This window comes from Brienomyrus brachyistius, chromosome 23 (genome assembly GCF_023856365.1).
Source record: "Brienomyrus brachyistius isolate T26 chromosome 23, BBRACH_0.4, whole genome shotgun sequence".
NCBI classification, from domain to species: domain Eukaryota; kingdom Metazoa; phylum Chordata; class Actinopteri; order Osteoglossiformes; family Mormyridae; genus Brienomyrus; species Brienomyrus brachyistius.
The window spans coordinates 600,870-615,794 of NC_064555.1; the positions used below are offsets into that span (position 1 = coordinate 600,870).

At 43.2% G+C, this 14,925-nt stretch overlaps 2 protein-coding genes across 2 annotated transcripts; one reads left to right on the plus strand and one right to left on the minus strand.

Moving 5' to 3' along the window:
• The first annotated feature begins 2,740 nt into the window (after positions 1 to 2,740).
• agr2 (anterior gradient 2) lies at positions 2,741 to 5,359 on the plus strand. The gene is made up of 8 exons (XM_048992766.1): positions 2,741 to 2,827; positions 3,059 to 3,186; positions 3,496 to 3,559; positions 3,694 to 3,746; positions 4,335 to 4,411; positions 4,672 to 4,735; positions 4,848 to 4,931; positions 5,102 to 5,359. The coding sequence occupies exons 2-8, from the start codon at positions 3,072 to 3,074 to the stop codon at positions 5,149 to 5,151; spliced, it is 507 nt and encodes a 168-aa protein (XP_048848723.1). The 5' UTR covers positions 2,741 to 2,827; positions 3,059 to 3,071; the 3' UTR covers positions 5,152 to 5,359.
• Positions 5,360 to 6,900: 1,541 nt separating this feature from the next.
• On the minus strand, positions 6,901 to 14,881 carry tspan13b (tetraspanin 13b). The gene is made up of 6 exons (XM_048992760.1): positions 13,540 to 14,881; positions 11,818 to 11,985; positions 11,053 to 11,133; positions 10,378 to 10,491; positions 9,965 to 10,075; positions 6,901 to 7,955 (listed from the first exon to the last, which is right to left on the minus strand). The coding sequence occupies exons 1-6, from the start codon at positions 13,927 to 13,929 to the stop codon at positions 7,881 to 7,883; spliced, it is 939 nt and encodes a 312-aa protein (XP_048848717.1). The 5' UTR covers positions 13,930 to 14,881; the 3' UTR covers positions 6,901 to 7,880.
• Positions 14,882 to 14,925: the final 44 nt, after the last annotated feature.

The window sequence follows — 14,925 nt, forward strand, 5'->3', positions numbered from 1 at the left end:
CAAAACTAGGGATTAATGCCTTTATACAAAAAAATCATGAACCCTTCTTCCCTAGCTTCCAACTACTTACCTATTTATTCCTTATCAGTCCTTTTAGTGGCTGAGTCGGAAAAGCACATGTAACTTTACCTGGTTGCTGCGGATACTGGGGTGAGATAAATCGCAAAGCTGACACACTTTGACAGACATAAAATCAAAGGCATCATTCAAACGTCAGTTCCCTTGAATGCCTACAGTAAGACCTTTGCATACAGCATTCGCATACAATCGAATGGCTTAATGACAACCTATGAATTTTGAGCCTCTCTTCTTCCATTCATTTTTTTCCCAGTAGAACAATGCATTTTTTATTTTGCATATTAGTGACACAAAACTAAAGCCAAGAGATGGGCTAACAGATTTCCCCATGGCTGTGCGGCGTAACCTCCCTCACATTTCTGGGTTCCTTTTGTTCCTGGGGAGTCAGTTAGAGTCCGTCCAATCAGAGCTCCCGGGGAGCCTGCTGAGATCCGCCCTCCTTGCTGGTCAGATCCGTGTACCCAGGGAGGGGTACACAAGAGCCCCAGGCTTCGGTGTGTGAGGAGGAGTGGCCCCCTTCCTCAGCAAATATTGACCAGGATGTAAAACAGCAGCCAGCCTTCTAAAGAACAGAAAGATGGAAGGGCAGTTCGAGCATTTTGCAGTGAGAGCTGCCTGCCTTCTAAAGAACAGAAAGATGGAAGGGCAGTTCGAGCATTTTGCAGTGAGAGCTGCCTGCCTTCTAAAGAACAGAAAGATGGAAGGGCAGTTCGAGCATTTTGCAGTGAGAGCTGCCTGCCTTCTAAAGAACAGAAAGATGGAAGGGCAGTTCGAACATTTTGCAGTGAGAGCTGCCTGCCTTCTAAAGAACAGAAAGATGGAAGGGCAGTTTGAGCATTTTGCAGTGAGAGCTGCCTGCTTTCTAAAGAACAGAAAGATGGAAGGGCAGTTCGAGCATTTTGCAGTGAGAGCTGCCTGCCTTCTAAAGAACAGAAAGATGGAAGGGCAGTTCGAACATTTTGCAGTGAGAGCTGCCTGCCTTCTAAAGAACAGAAAGATGGAAGGGCAGTTCGAACATTTTGCAGTGAGAGCTGCCTGCCTTTCTAGCCCGGTCACTGACGTCTATTCTGACCACACCCTGACCAAGATGGATCTGGAAAGCGGTTGCGGGAAAGTGACCTCTGCTGTTGAAATAAGTTGTGGTAGTTTGGGTAAACAACCAGTTTTCTGGAATGACATCAACATTGGGTAGGAACTGACGGGGGTGGGGGGATGGAGAGCCGGAATACCTATTCACTGTCCAAACACTTTATTTGTCTGCTTTAGTACCTTACCGTAATATTTAAAAGTTATTACTGTCAAAAAAGCAATATCAGACACCCATCAGGAGAAAAACAAATGAATAAAAGAATAAAGCCCATTTCATGAAGTGTATCCGGGGAGATGATGTCATAGAGAACTCATTCATCCCTCCATTCAGATCTGAAGTCTGTAAGCTCAAGTCTGAAGCCTGTAGAGCCGATTTGGATGGGGCCCTGGACAATGGTGGCCTTTATGCATCCGTCATCCTATCCCCAAATCTGTGGTCTCAGCTCTGGAGGAGCTATTGTCCGGACTGGATCGTGACTTTGTCTACTTTATGTTTTGGAGAGGGAGCTCTCCGATAGCTGTGCAGATCCGGGAACGAGGAGGGGGGCGTATCGAAGTCGGCTGTACATTGCATGCCACTTCTTAATGCATGACCCTGGACTGTGGACATTGAAAAAATATCATTCTGTGGTTTTATTAAAGCAAGTAACTTTTTGCAAAGTACGCATTAAAGTGCTCGGCAATCTTAGAGCATGAACACAGAGGGAAGGGGAAAGCCAGTGAATCTTAAGTGAATGCAGTCGTGAGGCATAGCTGAGGTCTCCTTTGACTCCTTTGAGCGAGATACTGGGGGGGACGGAGTCAACACAGCTTCTCAGCAAATTAAAACACCAGTTTGGAGGATTTGGGATGAAAACTTTTCATCTTTAGTTGGCATGTTCATAAGTTTATAACTGTGGTTAACAGGTGGAACCTAGATAAGTTCCAGCCATATTCAAGATAAAAACCAGCTATTAAAGATAATGTGATTCAGTAGTTTATGTGTGCATAATGAATTTAAAGAGGTCACATGACCTAGGAGCGAGTAGCATAATGGTCATGAACACTGGTTCTGAAGGTCTCTGGCTTATGACCTAGAAGGGGCACTGCAGGTGTGGCTTTGAGTGAGGCATTCAGTCAAGCACTCAACTTTATGAATAAGAAATGTAAGTTCCTGTTGAGAAAGGTATTTATATAGGAAATCGTAAAAGGGCTTAAAACGATTCACAACTCTAATCTCTGTAGTGATCTCAAGCCCATTCAAAAAGCAGCATTCTTACGTGTCTGAGCGTAGCCAATAGGAAAGCGACCAATCAGCTTAATGGAAAACCAATTTATGCTTACTTGTCCTTGGACAAGTGCCAGAACTCACTACTTGAACTTCTGCTGGACAAACCTTCCCATTTAAATTCACAAGCTTGGGTGCACGAGACCAAGATCACTTCCATTATCAGGCCCGAACAACATTAAAACAGCGAGGAAAGCAAATGTAAAATTTTTGAACGCAGGTGTTTGTGGCATCGTAATGGTCTCCCATGCTGATAGGCTCCCGCATTCCGGCACAGCTGGGGGCGGGGCCAGCAGGTGAGCAGGTGTATAAAAGCACAGTGAAAGTGTAGCACGGACAGAGCAGGACCTGAAGTCAGCACCAGCGCGTACACAAAGGCAGCAGTGTTAACAGGTAAGACAGACAAAGACCTATTTCATCGCATTCAGGTTTACTGCATTACAAACAACCGTCTCCACTGATTCTTGATTTTTCCAAGAACTTCCAGCTTCACGTTCAGTCCTAAAATTTACGTATGTAGCATTTTCTATTTTTTTGCAGTACATGAACAGGACATTAGATAATTGCCTCATCTTGAAGGACTGTGAGCTTCACAGTGATGTGAATGGTGTGTCTGTCTTTAAGTTAACTCGACAGCATGATGAAGTTGTTGTCTGCTCTGGTGGTCTTGGTGGCTGTGTCCTCCTCACTGGGGAAACTGGACAAGAAAACCACGCCGAAGCCAAAGAGGGTCCCCCAGACGCTCTCCAGAGGTGAGCCGCTGCTGATTCTGCTCCCATCTCACCACAGTGTCCCACCTGCCACTCTCCATACCTCCACACGCTCTCGCTCTGCACTGGCTGAGAATCTCTCCTATCACTGCATTGCTCCCTTTACATCGAAACAGACAAAGACGGGTAGAATGAGCCACATCAAGTGGATTGTTGATCCAGATTGAGTTTTGATGGGACTTGATGCATAAAGAGATTATATATCACTGTGGGTCCTGCACCAACATACAGGGTCTGGTTATTCCAGTATAACACATCTGACCAATTGTCACCCCCCCCCTCTCTGCTTAGGGTGGGCTGATGACCTCATCTGGGCTCAGACCTATGAGGAGGCTTTGTTCAGATCCAGATCAAAGTAAGTCATGAGGCTCTGCAAGTCTGATTGCCTGTAAAACACATTTTAATTTTATATTTAATAGCATAGATTGCATACATGTATACATTTAAATGCATTTATATATTAAATACATTATTCCTCTGTTTCCTTAGTAACAAGCCTGTAATGGTGATCTTTCACCTGGAGGACTGTCCACACAGCTTGGGTAAGCCTGATATCCCACAATGCAATTTTATCTTCTTCCCCATTTTTGCTTGACTCTATATCTATATTTATGTCCCAACTTTAACTTAATGACTAGGATATATAAAACAGTATATGTATATGCATATGTATATATGTATGTATGTGTGTGTGTGTGTGTATCATAGATATTTAACTCAAATTATTTCCCTGTTTTGTAAGACTCTTTATCGAGACAAAAAGGCACATTTTGTTGACAGAAGCCAGTGGCATTAGATACACTGACACTGCTTCATTGTTCTATGGCAGTTTGTCCAAGGAATGTAAATATAAGTCCCTATGACTGTGTAAGTGGTTCGAAACTGGGTGGGTACATTATTCCAAGGTGGCCCAGTAGCCAGTGCACTGATAAGTTCAGTGAGGCTGTGTGAGAACATGCAGTCTGTCTGCTCCTAATAATTCAGTACGAAAACTGAAACTTAGGAGAAACCGAAACATCCTTCTGCTTGAATATTGGAGAATTATGCTGAGAAACTAGATTGTGTGCATCTGAGATGACATTACGCAGAATGGTGAGGTAACACCTTCACGTTATCTTTGTTGCATCTAGCTCTTAAGAAGGTGTTTGCTGAAAACAATGAGATCCAGAAGATGGCGGATGAGGATTTCGTCATCCTGAACTTAGTGGTATGTTTGCTTTTTGTCTATTTTGAGGCAGACGCCAAACGTATCGATCACTAACCAATGAACGAGGGTCTGTTTGAAGTGCCAAAAAAGAATAAAACAATTTAGGAGTACAAAAATTTAAGAAAATGAAACTGACGAAAATGACATTTTTATGATGGTTTAGTCTGTTGAATATTTAAACACTGGCATTTAAGCCACTCTTTCTGCTAGATGATGAATCAGTGTAATATGTAAATAACATTGTTCTGTTTTATCAACAGTATGAGACCACAGACAAGCACCTTTCCCCTGACGGACAGTACGTTCCCAGAATCCTTTTCGTTGGTAAGTGGACCTGAAATTTTGCATGCTCAGACTTTCCACAGTGAAAAGCAGTGTAGGTGTGTCTCCCAAATGATGTTTCTGAGAGTTTGTTGCATTTATTCCTTCCTTCCAGACCCCTCCATGACTGTGAGAGCTGACATCACGGGAAGATACTCTAACCGCTTATACGCGTACGAACCCTCTGACATCAGCCTCCGTGAGTATGACCCAACGGACCAGTCAGTTACTAAATAAATACAGAATAATAAGAGAGGATTCACAGCGAATGAAGAGCATAATAACATTTCTTGTGTGCTGCACACTAATGAAATAGACCTTTAAAAACAGTAAATGAGGGCCATATTTGCCCTTTTCTCCGTTTCACAGTGGTAAGCAACATGAAGAAGGCTAAGAGGCTGCTGAAGACAGAGTTGTAAGAGCACCATGTGTGCCTGTGACCTTTGACCTATGACCTCCAAGTTCTCAGGCTCAAGGGTCATGAAAATGTTTACTGGTGAAAAAGCCAAGCACTGGGATACATCGTCTTCAGTTTCCATTGACACTTCCATTGTTCAACTTATTCATGCGTTGTGTTTTATCGTCCTACTTGCGTATGTCTTTTTGATAAACGCGTCTCTTTATTTGGCTGCGTCTACTGCCTTTAATCGCTCTCTCCTGGATGTGACCTACATGCAGCTCAGTGACAGCTGATCATAAATGGTTTGTTGAGATTGCAAACTTGCAAATGTATCATTTTTTTATTTCTTAATAAAATTGACCATATATGTAATATGTTAATAGAAAAATAAAAGCAGAAATGCCGTCTTAATGGAAAAACAGCTAAATAGCCCATTCATAGAGCCGAAAGCATGATCTATATCATTCTGTCATCTTAAAGTATTTTGATAACATTCACTAATCTGCAGATACAAGGTTAAATAGCTCCAACGTATAATAATAAAATATGCAGAAGTGGTTTTTCAAGGACCCAGTGATCAGGTTTGGCTGTGAAGTCACTGACTGACACGACTGAGTTTGGTCGGTAACATTTCCTTGACAAACTGCCTTTTAATGCCCGTCATCCTGGCTCTCTGCAGAGCCCCACTGGATGCTTAGCTTACATTCTTTCTCCGGGTCAATAATTCTGTCTATTCAATGACGGAACAGGCCAAGTAAGACGACATGATACCCGGGGAGACTGGAGTCTGCATGGGTGGGGCCGGCGTGAAATGAAATTACTTTTCCATCGGCGAGAGGTTGCCGGGTTACCAAAATGATGAGCTTGTGGAATATCCAGGGATAAATCCGTTCCCATGGAAACCACCACCTCTCTGTTGTATCCGGCAAGTAATACTTGGAACGGCTGGACGTCATTATGTAAGTGCTTCTGCGTGTCTGCTGGTCTTCATGGGTGAGTGCTGTAGGAATGCAACTGAACCGACCTGAGTGGGAGGGGCATGTCCCGACTTTGCGTAACTATGGCAACATGCACTTGCAGCATATTGTCACAGCCGGGAATTACATCTAGAGCTCAATCTCTGCTTTTCCAGTCTTTTACAACGAGAGAAAACATAATGCATCGCCTATTGTTTGCAGAGGGGGGGTCTTGGTGAAGGGCTAATCAGAAAGACATGCAAAAAATGCTGTTTGCCTCCAAGCCACATGGAATATCTCCATTGTTATTTCAGCATCTTAAACGGAGCCAGTTCAGTTTCCTAAAACTGACTGGCACACATAGATGATTCAAGATTTGTACTTTTTTAACTCCCCGTCAAATTCTATCAAAAAAAAACTTATTTTAATAACTAATTTTAATCATTAGTCAACTGAAACACTCATAACTAGATCGCTAGCTACCTCCATTAATTGTGAGTTTAAAGCAAGATTAACTTTTATCTTGTCGGCTGACACATTTTCTTCACTGACAACAACCCACGTAAGTCCATTTAAAACATTTTAACCTCTGTGGAATGTGATCATGGAATGTACAGTAAGCACTCAGAAAGACATCGCAACACCCCATTTAGCACATGCACTGGTCAGGTAACTTCTAGGCCTCAGTCCTCAAGCCAACCGTGTCCCCAATTCAAAGCGAACATTTAGACGTTAAAGGAGCTCGCCGGAATTACTACATGTGGCAGCGGAGTCACGTGACGGCAACAGCAGTGGGACAAAGCTGATTCCCCTCACGGTGCATCAAATCCTTGTACTTTTTAATTGCAGTTTACAAAGTTTAAAGGTACGTAGTTCACAGAACCATCAAGATAAAAGGACTCATGCAAGAATGAAGCGAACAGATGTCGCTCTTCAGAGACTGAGGCAGGGCTGTACACGCACACACACACACGCACGCACACACACACACACACACCATAACTCACTCGCACAAATACTGAGCAGCAAATAATGGATTATCAGGTCAATATAGCAACTACAAACACAGCCAGACTAGCCACTACTTCCTAATTAACCTAGATTCCTTTTTTTTCTTTATTTGAGAACTGAGTTACGATCTAAATCAACAAAACTAAATTCATCAGCTAATGCACTAACATGGAGTGACACTGGGTTTAAAAGAGAATGTTAATACATACTAATGTGTGCAAAGACACAAAATGCAGAAGTGCGAGTCAAAACCCACTGAGCACGGGCAACAGTTTGCACAGTATGCATATACACAGCAGAGCCTTCTTCATTTATTGCACTTCTTAAGATACACCCTACGAACATAGTGAAAAATAACCAGTCAGGCATGCACTTTCAACACTATGCTACACTACCACAGCATTCCTGATTAGCAGTGTTTAGCTGTTACCCCCAGAATGAACTCTACGGGATGTCTGATAATAATTGGCGTAGTTCTTTGCACTCATGGCCATGCTTTTCAAAAGGCGGCATCCAAGCGTCCTATCCAGTTGTCTGCAGTGACGCATTTCGTTATCTCGGAGGTTCCAGAGTGTCCTGTAGGGGGCGCTGGAGCACACGTCACAAGCCACTCAAACTGAAATGCGCTACTCGGGCACGAGACGGGTCAGCGGCACAAACGAGCGTGATGCCTCCCAAATGAAGTCCAGCAGACAGACTTCATTTACAAATAAAGAAAAAACATTCAAAAAAGTTCAAATAGTGCAGCGATTAAACCCCATATAAACCCAAACACACAAAGTTACAAGAAAGCGCTTGGATTTGCACGGGGATCCTTCTGGTTCCGATACCTGTAGGTCAGCCACACTCCCAGAATCTAAAAGAAATAAAGAATAATAGTATTAATAAGTTATATTTATATAGCGCCTTTCTCACACTCGAGGATGCTTTGCAATGCAGACAGATAAAATACAATAACATAAAGTTACAGCGAATAGCAAAATGACGACAGTGAGAATGGTGCATACTGGTAGACACTTAGCATTGCTGAAATAAATCGATTGGCGCTTGAAGATGTTAACAGACTTTACCTGACACCTAAAAAGAAACAGTGTGAAGGTTCCAGAAGCTGTGACAAGCAGTATCTGCATAGAAGTCTGATTTACATCCAGTAATCATTTAAAGTAAATGTTCATTTTAGATGGTCAGGCTGCTAGATACTCGTGTGCCTTCAAATCTGTTCCGCCTGTTTAAATCTGCAAAGACCATTTTCCGTAAGACCTGCAAACGTAAACCTTTTTTAAAAATTGAATTTATCACACTCTTTGGAAGTGCAGCCGGTTGAAAGTCGGACGTCCCATTAATTTAGCTCACTTCTAGAAAAACCTTTGCCACACAGCTATCTCTTGAATTAGCATCAAATCATTTTCATTTCTTTATTTTGCATGAGCTGATATATTATTGAGAAGCAGAGTTCCTGGAGCTATTGGGAGTTAAGGGTCACGCTCAAAGGCCCAATGGTGAAATTAGTATGGACACCCATGGGGTTTGAACCGGTCACCTTCTGTCTTAACCCTCAGACCTGTACACCGACCCACAAGATGGGACTCGAACCCTCAATCCTAGAGGTGTGAGGCAACATTGCTAAACACACTGCACCACCGTGACACCTAAAAGACTCCTCAGTTTCATAACGGATCCTGACCTTCGTAACAGTGTCAGGAGGCTTGGCTGGGGATGCTGCATTGTCATTTGTTAATGTGTGACAAGCAAATGATTATTAATAAAGGATAAGAATGTGAGCCGTCCTGTGGGAGGAAGGCAGTGCAAGGGAATTCTATGCAGGTAGCGCAGAAAGGACACCGAAATATTAATGAATTGTCCCATGCAAAATAACCTGAGGCAACTTATTAAATATTTAGGTGTAATAGATGAGATTGACTGATATTTTGCCAGTATTTTCTGAGGCATTTCATGAATGAATAATACTGTATGATGTCACGCAAACAGGGTTCTGCAGTGGGGGGGAGTGGGAGGGTCCGTCGAGGCTCGTGCGTGAGGGAGCAGCCTGTTCCCAGTCAGGGTGATTGCTCTCTAGGCCGCAGGAACAGTGCCAATAACTCAGGAGGCTAAATATAGCAAGAGCCCATCACCGTTAGTGCTGCTGCTGTTTGGACAGAGCCCCTGCGGTTCGCCGGAGCACGGCTGCCGATTCGCTGCAGTGTCAGACTGCGTTAAAGGTCGTCGGAATCTGGCCAATCACGAAACATCCAGGCTCGTTCAGCTGCATGCAAAGCTAATTCAGCACTTTGATAAGATGATTAGTTAGTCTGTTATCAGTAATACTAAAACCTGCTTCCCTTCCTGCTCCTTAATGCCCCTGATTCACAGTGCTGTTTTAGTGATTTTGTACCTTTATTACAATATACAAATTATCCATACAATGTTTTTATTTATTATTTCCTACAGCCATTTAGCAGATGCTTTTATCCAAAGCAATGTACAGCTGAGAATGCAGGGTTTGACAGTCCCTGGAGCAACTGGAGGCTGAGGGTAGTGATGATCAAATGAAGCTTCATGAACCATTTGCTGTATTTTCTAACCCCACTAGATGGTGCTCTCTGTTTAAATAAGGACTCAAAGCATGCCCCAAAGCAAACCAAGAGCATCATCTAAAGGGGTAAAAAAATACAGTAAATGGTTCATGAAGCCTCATTTAGCCATCACTACGTAAGGGCCTTGCTCAATGGCCCAATGGTGAAATCACTCTGCCGACAGGATTTGAACCCGCGACCTTCTGATACCAAGCAGAACATCCGCAGAGCCCCATGATGTCAGCAGCCCGAGTGCGCATGCCGACCCTGCACGTCTGCGAGCTGCTCATACCTCGGTGAAGCTGAAGAAGAGCCCCACTCCTCCCACGAACTGCAGCACCTCACCAGCATGCTTCTGAATCTTGGCCTTACAGAAGTCGCACGTGTGGTTCGGGAAGCAGGCCTGCGGAATTAGCACCAGATCAGGGGGGGGCGTAGCGGTTTAGCTGACTGTAAAGGCCAGCCCTGACTGCCGCAGACAGTCAGCAGTTAGAGTATTCCGGAAAGTCGCATAAGTGTTACTGAAACGCGGAAAGATCAAAGAGAAGCCTTCACCCCTGGTCGCAGAAATATTAGCCAGGCTGATAACATCCCAGGCACCCGAGAAGCTGTGATTCACGTGCTACGTGCCGCGGTCTGCCGACTGCAGAGGATCGTTTTCCGATTTTCGACGCACGATGACGCGTTACGGAGTGGGCACCTTACCGCGCCACAGACGCCACTGTAGTTGACGGCGGAGAATCCGCAGCAGTCCAGGCTCTTCTCCACGTCCCTTTGCGTGTTCACAGAGTTGTTCCAGCCAACCTCCAGCAGCTCTTCCTGAGAAAAGACAAGGACACAAGGGCTGAATCCAACCCCACCCCCGAAAATGAAACAACTCTCATATTAATGAGGGCTTCTGCTGCTGAGCAGTAATTACCCAGGGGGGCAAGTAGGGTAAAAAATATATTATGAATGTGTTAAGATGAAGACACACATGCTAAGATTCCTGTTATTGTTATTATTCGTAGTAGTTTGTATGTTTAGTATTATCTACTATTAATCTATAACTATAAAATGTAAACAAACAAAACGAAAGCTAGTTGTGTATTGAGTATCACAGGAATTAAACCTAATTAAATCAAAACTGTGGACCTGAAGTTTCAATAATAGACAATGAGCCAGAGGTCCAGAGGTCCGTTTCATACCTCGGCCAGCCCAAAAACAGGAGAATGTAAAACAAAAGAGGCCTTATTCACTGGAGGAGAGTCTGCGCGTCGTGGCCGTGTTGGGGTCTGGGGTCACCCCCCCCCTCGTCTTTAATGGCCCAGTGAGGAGAAGAACACAGCAGAACCATGACGTCGGGCAGAGGAAACACTGACGGGCTTAATCCACACTCACCTGCTGGGGCTCAGTGATGGCCAGAGAGGCGCAGGACACAGAGAACTGCACCACGAACACAATGAAGAGGACGATCATGTACTGTGGGCGCAGTTAAAGCCTTTCACTGCACATCATAGACACGTGTGAATGATATGGGCGCTCACATGCCACATGGCACCGGGACCCAAAAGCCACAGCCAGACCCAAAGCCACGTCAGTCCTCAGAAACCACAAATAAATGCTGCTGCTTGTGTATCTCTAACCAGACAAATCCTAGCAGCATATGAAAACCAACACATGCACAAAAATATCAGTGCATTTTAACTTTAGCGTATAATTAGAAATATGAACAGTATTAAAACAGCATCTGACTAATGATTGAAACGCGTGACTATTGCACAGAAACAGTCCCTTTAACAGCCAGAAATAAACCTTTGACTTTTTCGAGAAAGAGACATAAGGGCTTTTATGTAGGTAAAACCCCTTTAACATTCACATCCCATGGTTCCACACTGGGACGGGCTGTTCGGCGACATGCTTACCTTGAAATTCTGAAAAAAATTTACTGAGGTAGAATAAATAAGGAATGAAAATTCCTTCCAGAATAGTCCGAATAGCCTATATTTCTGTGCCAAACACGGTGTCTTTCGCACTGGATTCTTTTAATTCTTTCCAATTAATCTTTTATTTTTTGTGATAGTGCTGAAATATGACGTTTCTCCAGCGAAAAGACCAACAGGGAGAAAGACGAAAGATGTGAAACGTCCAATCAGAAAAGGATACAAAGAAGAGCAGCACTTGATGGTGCTTGACGGCCCCGATGAGCCCCACCAGTGCCACAAAGAAGAGGAAGACCCCCACGCCAATGACCCCGCCCACCACCCGGAAGCTGGAGACCAGGCCGAACCATTTGCCCCAGGCGGCAATGCCAATCATCAGCAGGCTCACCATCTGTGGAGGGGGGAGAGGAGTCAATCATTATTGGCTAGTCCCCTTCACATCACGGTGGTTTCAGAAGATTTAGCAAACTGGACAAAACAATTATGCTTGACAAAGACTATTCTAACCGAAAACAGCATTTCAGGTGTTAATCCATCCATACCACTACAAAATGGGTCACAATGAGCTGGAGACAATCACAGGACACCAATCCACCACAAGACACACACTATGGGCAACTTATAGAGCAAATCACTGACCTAAATCTTCCTGAGCTGTGGGAAGAAATACAAGCAAACAGAGGGAGGGTATGGCAAATTAACACACCCACAGAGAGCCTCAGAGTCGCGAGGTAACATCAGGCCGTCACGCATACTCTGTGAGGCTTGTTAAATTAGTGTTATAAATACAGTCATGTTAAGCGACATATTTTTAGCTCTCTGCACATGACACATATCAGTCACAGTGCTGATATGGGCCACCGGTATCTGTTTTGAATGGAAACGCCACCATCCTCTATTAAGCAGAGAGAAATACTCTGCATTTCTCAAAGGAAAATGTGGCCAAATGTAAAACAGCCGTCACAGAGTTCGTCACCTTTTAACCCCAAATGTTTACGCTAATTAGATGAGTCCTGAACTATGATTATTCTGTAAGTCTAGCGACATTTTAGCGATACATCCCCACGGCTTCTAGGAGGCTCATGACAAAGCTCAGGGCTTCGGTCCTGCTATTTTTTTGTTCCCTGCAATTGTAGCGTTGGATGCAATGGGGGAAAACTCTGCAAAGACCATTTTGACCGGCCCAATGAACAGAAAACAGTCTGCGCTTTTATTTGGATTAGCTTGGTGCACCTGAGAATGAATGCACTGCTGTGTGAACGCTGAACAAACAATATCAGATCAGATACCTAATTTATGTGACAAAGGAACTCGATGTAATGTATCCCAGTAATCACCAGTGAATCTACCTTTTATTGAAAGCAAGGTACAAGATGTCTCAAAATCCTCGTTTTATTGAAGGCCAAAGGTTAGTTGCATTACAATGAGTCCGATGGATCGTAACTATCTATCCACAATTTTAAACACAAAATGCTGCGGTAGACAAAGGCGTCTTACCAAACGAATACACACCACGTAATCGTTTGTTTGATGTAATTATACTACAGATTAAAAACCGCTGGAACAAAAAATAATACTTTATATTAGGTGCGGGGATTTCTAATGTCAAATTATAGTATTAACGACAGGAACAGAAACGAGACGCACGCATCATGAATGTAAACTTCAGAAAACAACACACAGACGACCACTACGTTAAGCTGTCTTGACCCATTTTTTTATTCCTTCATTAGATCTGGATGTTTGCGTTGCAAATCTAATTTCAATGAACGCAGAGGGCTTAAATGATGAAAGGCACAAGCCAGTGACTGTATAAATCAACACACCCCCTGAAAATGTTAGATGGCAGCACGGTATCCTTTCCAAAAGCATCCCCAAATGATATTACCCGATACCCGTTATATGGTTTCCATATGGCAGTATATATAACAACAGATGTACTTACAACATAGAGGATGTTTAAGGCGCAGAGGCAATTCTTGGAACAGGAAAATCCAATGCACGCCATAACAGCTGCTTTTTCAATTTCGTTCACAAAACGGAAAATAATATATATATATCCTATAGAAGAAAACAAAAATGATGTGCGAGGCTTATCACGCACTGCTGCTGCTGGTGAGAAACACGCCCAACGCAGGGATGCAAGCAGGATGTTACTGCTCCAAAAGAGGAGGAGCCAAAGGATAATTATGCTACTCTGGTTGGTTGTCTGACTGTGTTCGTCATTAATATGCAAATCAATGCGGGATATGGCTTGTGGACACGCCCCGTCTTCCGAGTGACGTTTTGTTTCAGGTAAACAGGTGCTGCGAAGTTCAAAATCCATCTTGTTCATGGCGTCAACTTTCTTGGTGCATTTTAATGGACGTTAAGCAGTAAATCAGCTGATAATACAAATCATACCTTTCAGGAAGTGCAAAAGACTACTGTCGAAATTACGTTGGGACAGAACAATACAATATTAATACAAAAAAGAAATGACAATAAAGAATGGCATTTAATAATCTGATGAAACAAATATACCTGCCCTTCTTTAGGTCATTGTTTTTTGTAATGGCATGTACTACACTCAGATATCACCAATGGTTCATTTATCATTCATTGCCCTAGATACGAAATGCTATCCAGTTCCACAGTGGGACTCTCCGCCTCAAACCTCAGCCGGACAAGCACAAAGCAGCGCATACAATGGAGGCGATCATGACAATGAGCGTCTCTATTCCATATTAGCCAATGGAAGAGGCGCTTCTTGTTGCTACACAGGATGATGGAAAAGCACACCAGTCACAAAAAAAACACAAAAACTGGTGGGAAAGGTGAGAGGTTAATTGAGCTAAGTCTGGGCAAAACCCCTGCGTTGTATGTTGAGCTAACGAGTCCGAAAAATGTAGTGTTTATGATTGGGATTCATTGATATTGTCAGTGTCAGTTTAATGTCTTTTGTATTCGGAGTAAAATTTGATGATCTTGCGTCGCTACTTACAAATTTGCCGCAGTGACACCTTTTCTCCAGTAGAGGTCAGTGCAGCCTATCAGACTGTTTCCTGGGTTTTTAACTTGCTATGTCGTTCAGGACCGGCTTGTAAGTTTATTAAATTAATTGATAAAAATATTGACATATTTTATGAATTAATAATTTCCCTCACAGTACTCGTTTACAGAGCTTTTAGCAAAACAAGGAATCTTATTTAGTTTGAACATATTACTGCCGAACACCCTCAGTTCCTTAAAACACCTAACAAGTTATAAATACATCTAGCATCGTGATTTAAACACGTGTTTAAAGTGCTTTTTATTATTATTTGTTTTAAAAAGAACCGCAGTGTAAGTA

Bases quoted from the DNA above. Each gene is read 5' to 3' on its own strand.
- agr2 (XM_048992766.1), top strand. From the start codon at position 3,072: ATGATGAAGTTGTTGTCTGCTCTGGTGGTCTTGGTGGCTGTGTCCTCC. The intron at 3,187-3,495 runs GTGAGCCGCTGC...CTCTCTGCTTAG, and splicing joins CCCCCAGACGCTCTCCAGAG to GGTGGGCTGATGACCTCATC. The intron at 4,736-4,847 runs GTAAGTGGACCT...CCTTCCTTCCAG, and splicing joins TCCCAGAATCCTTTTCGTTG to ACCCCTCCATGACTGTGAGA.
- tspan13b (XM_048992760.1), bottom strand. From the start codon at position 13,929: ATGAACAAGATGGATTTTGAACTTCGCAGCACCTGTTTACCTGAAACA. The intron at 10,492-11,052 runs GTGAGTGTGGAT...GTCTTTTCTCAG, and splicing joins CCATCACTGAGCCCCAGCAG to GAAGAGCTGCTGGAGGTTGG. The intron at 7,956-9,964 runs GTATGAGCAGCT...TATTTCTTTTAG, and splicing joins TCTTCTTCAGCTTCACCGAG to ATTCTGGGAGTGTGGCTGAC.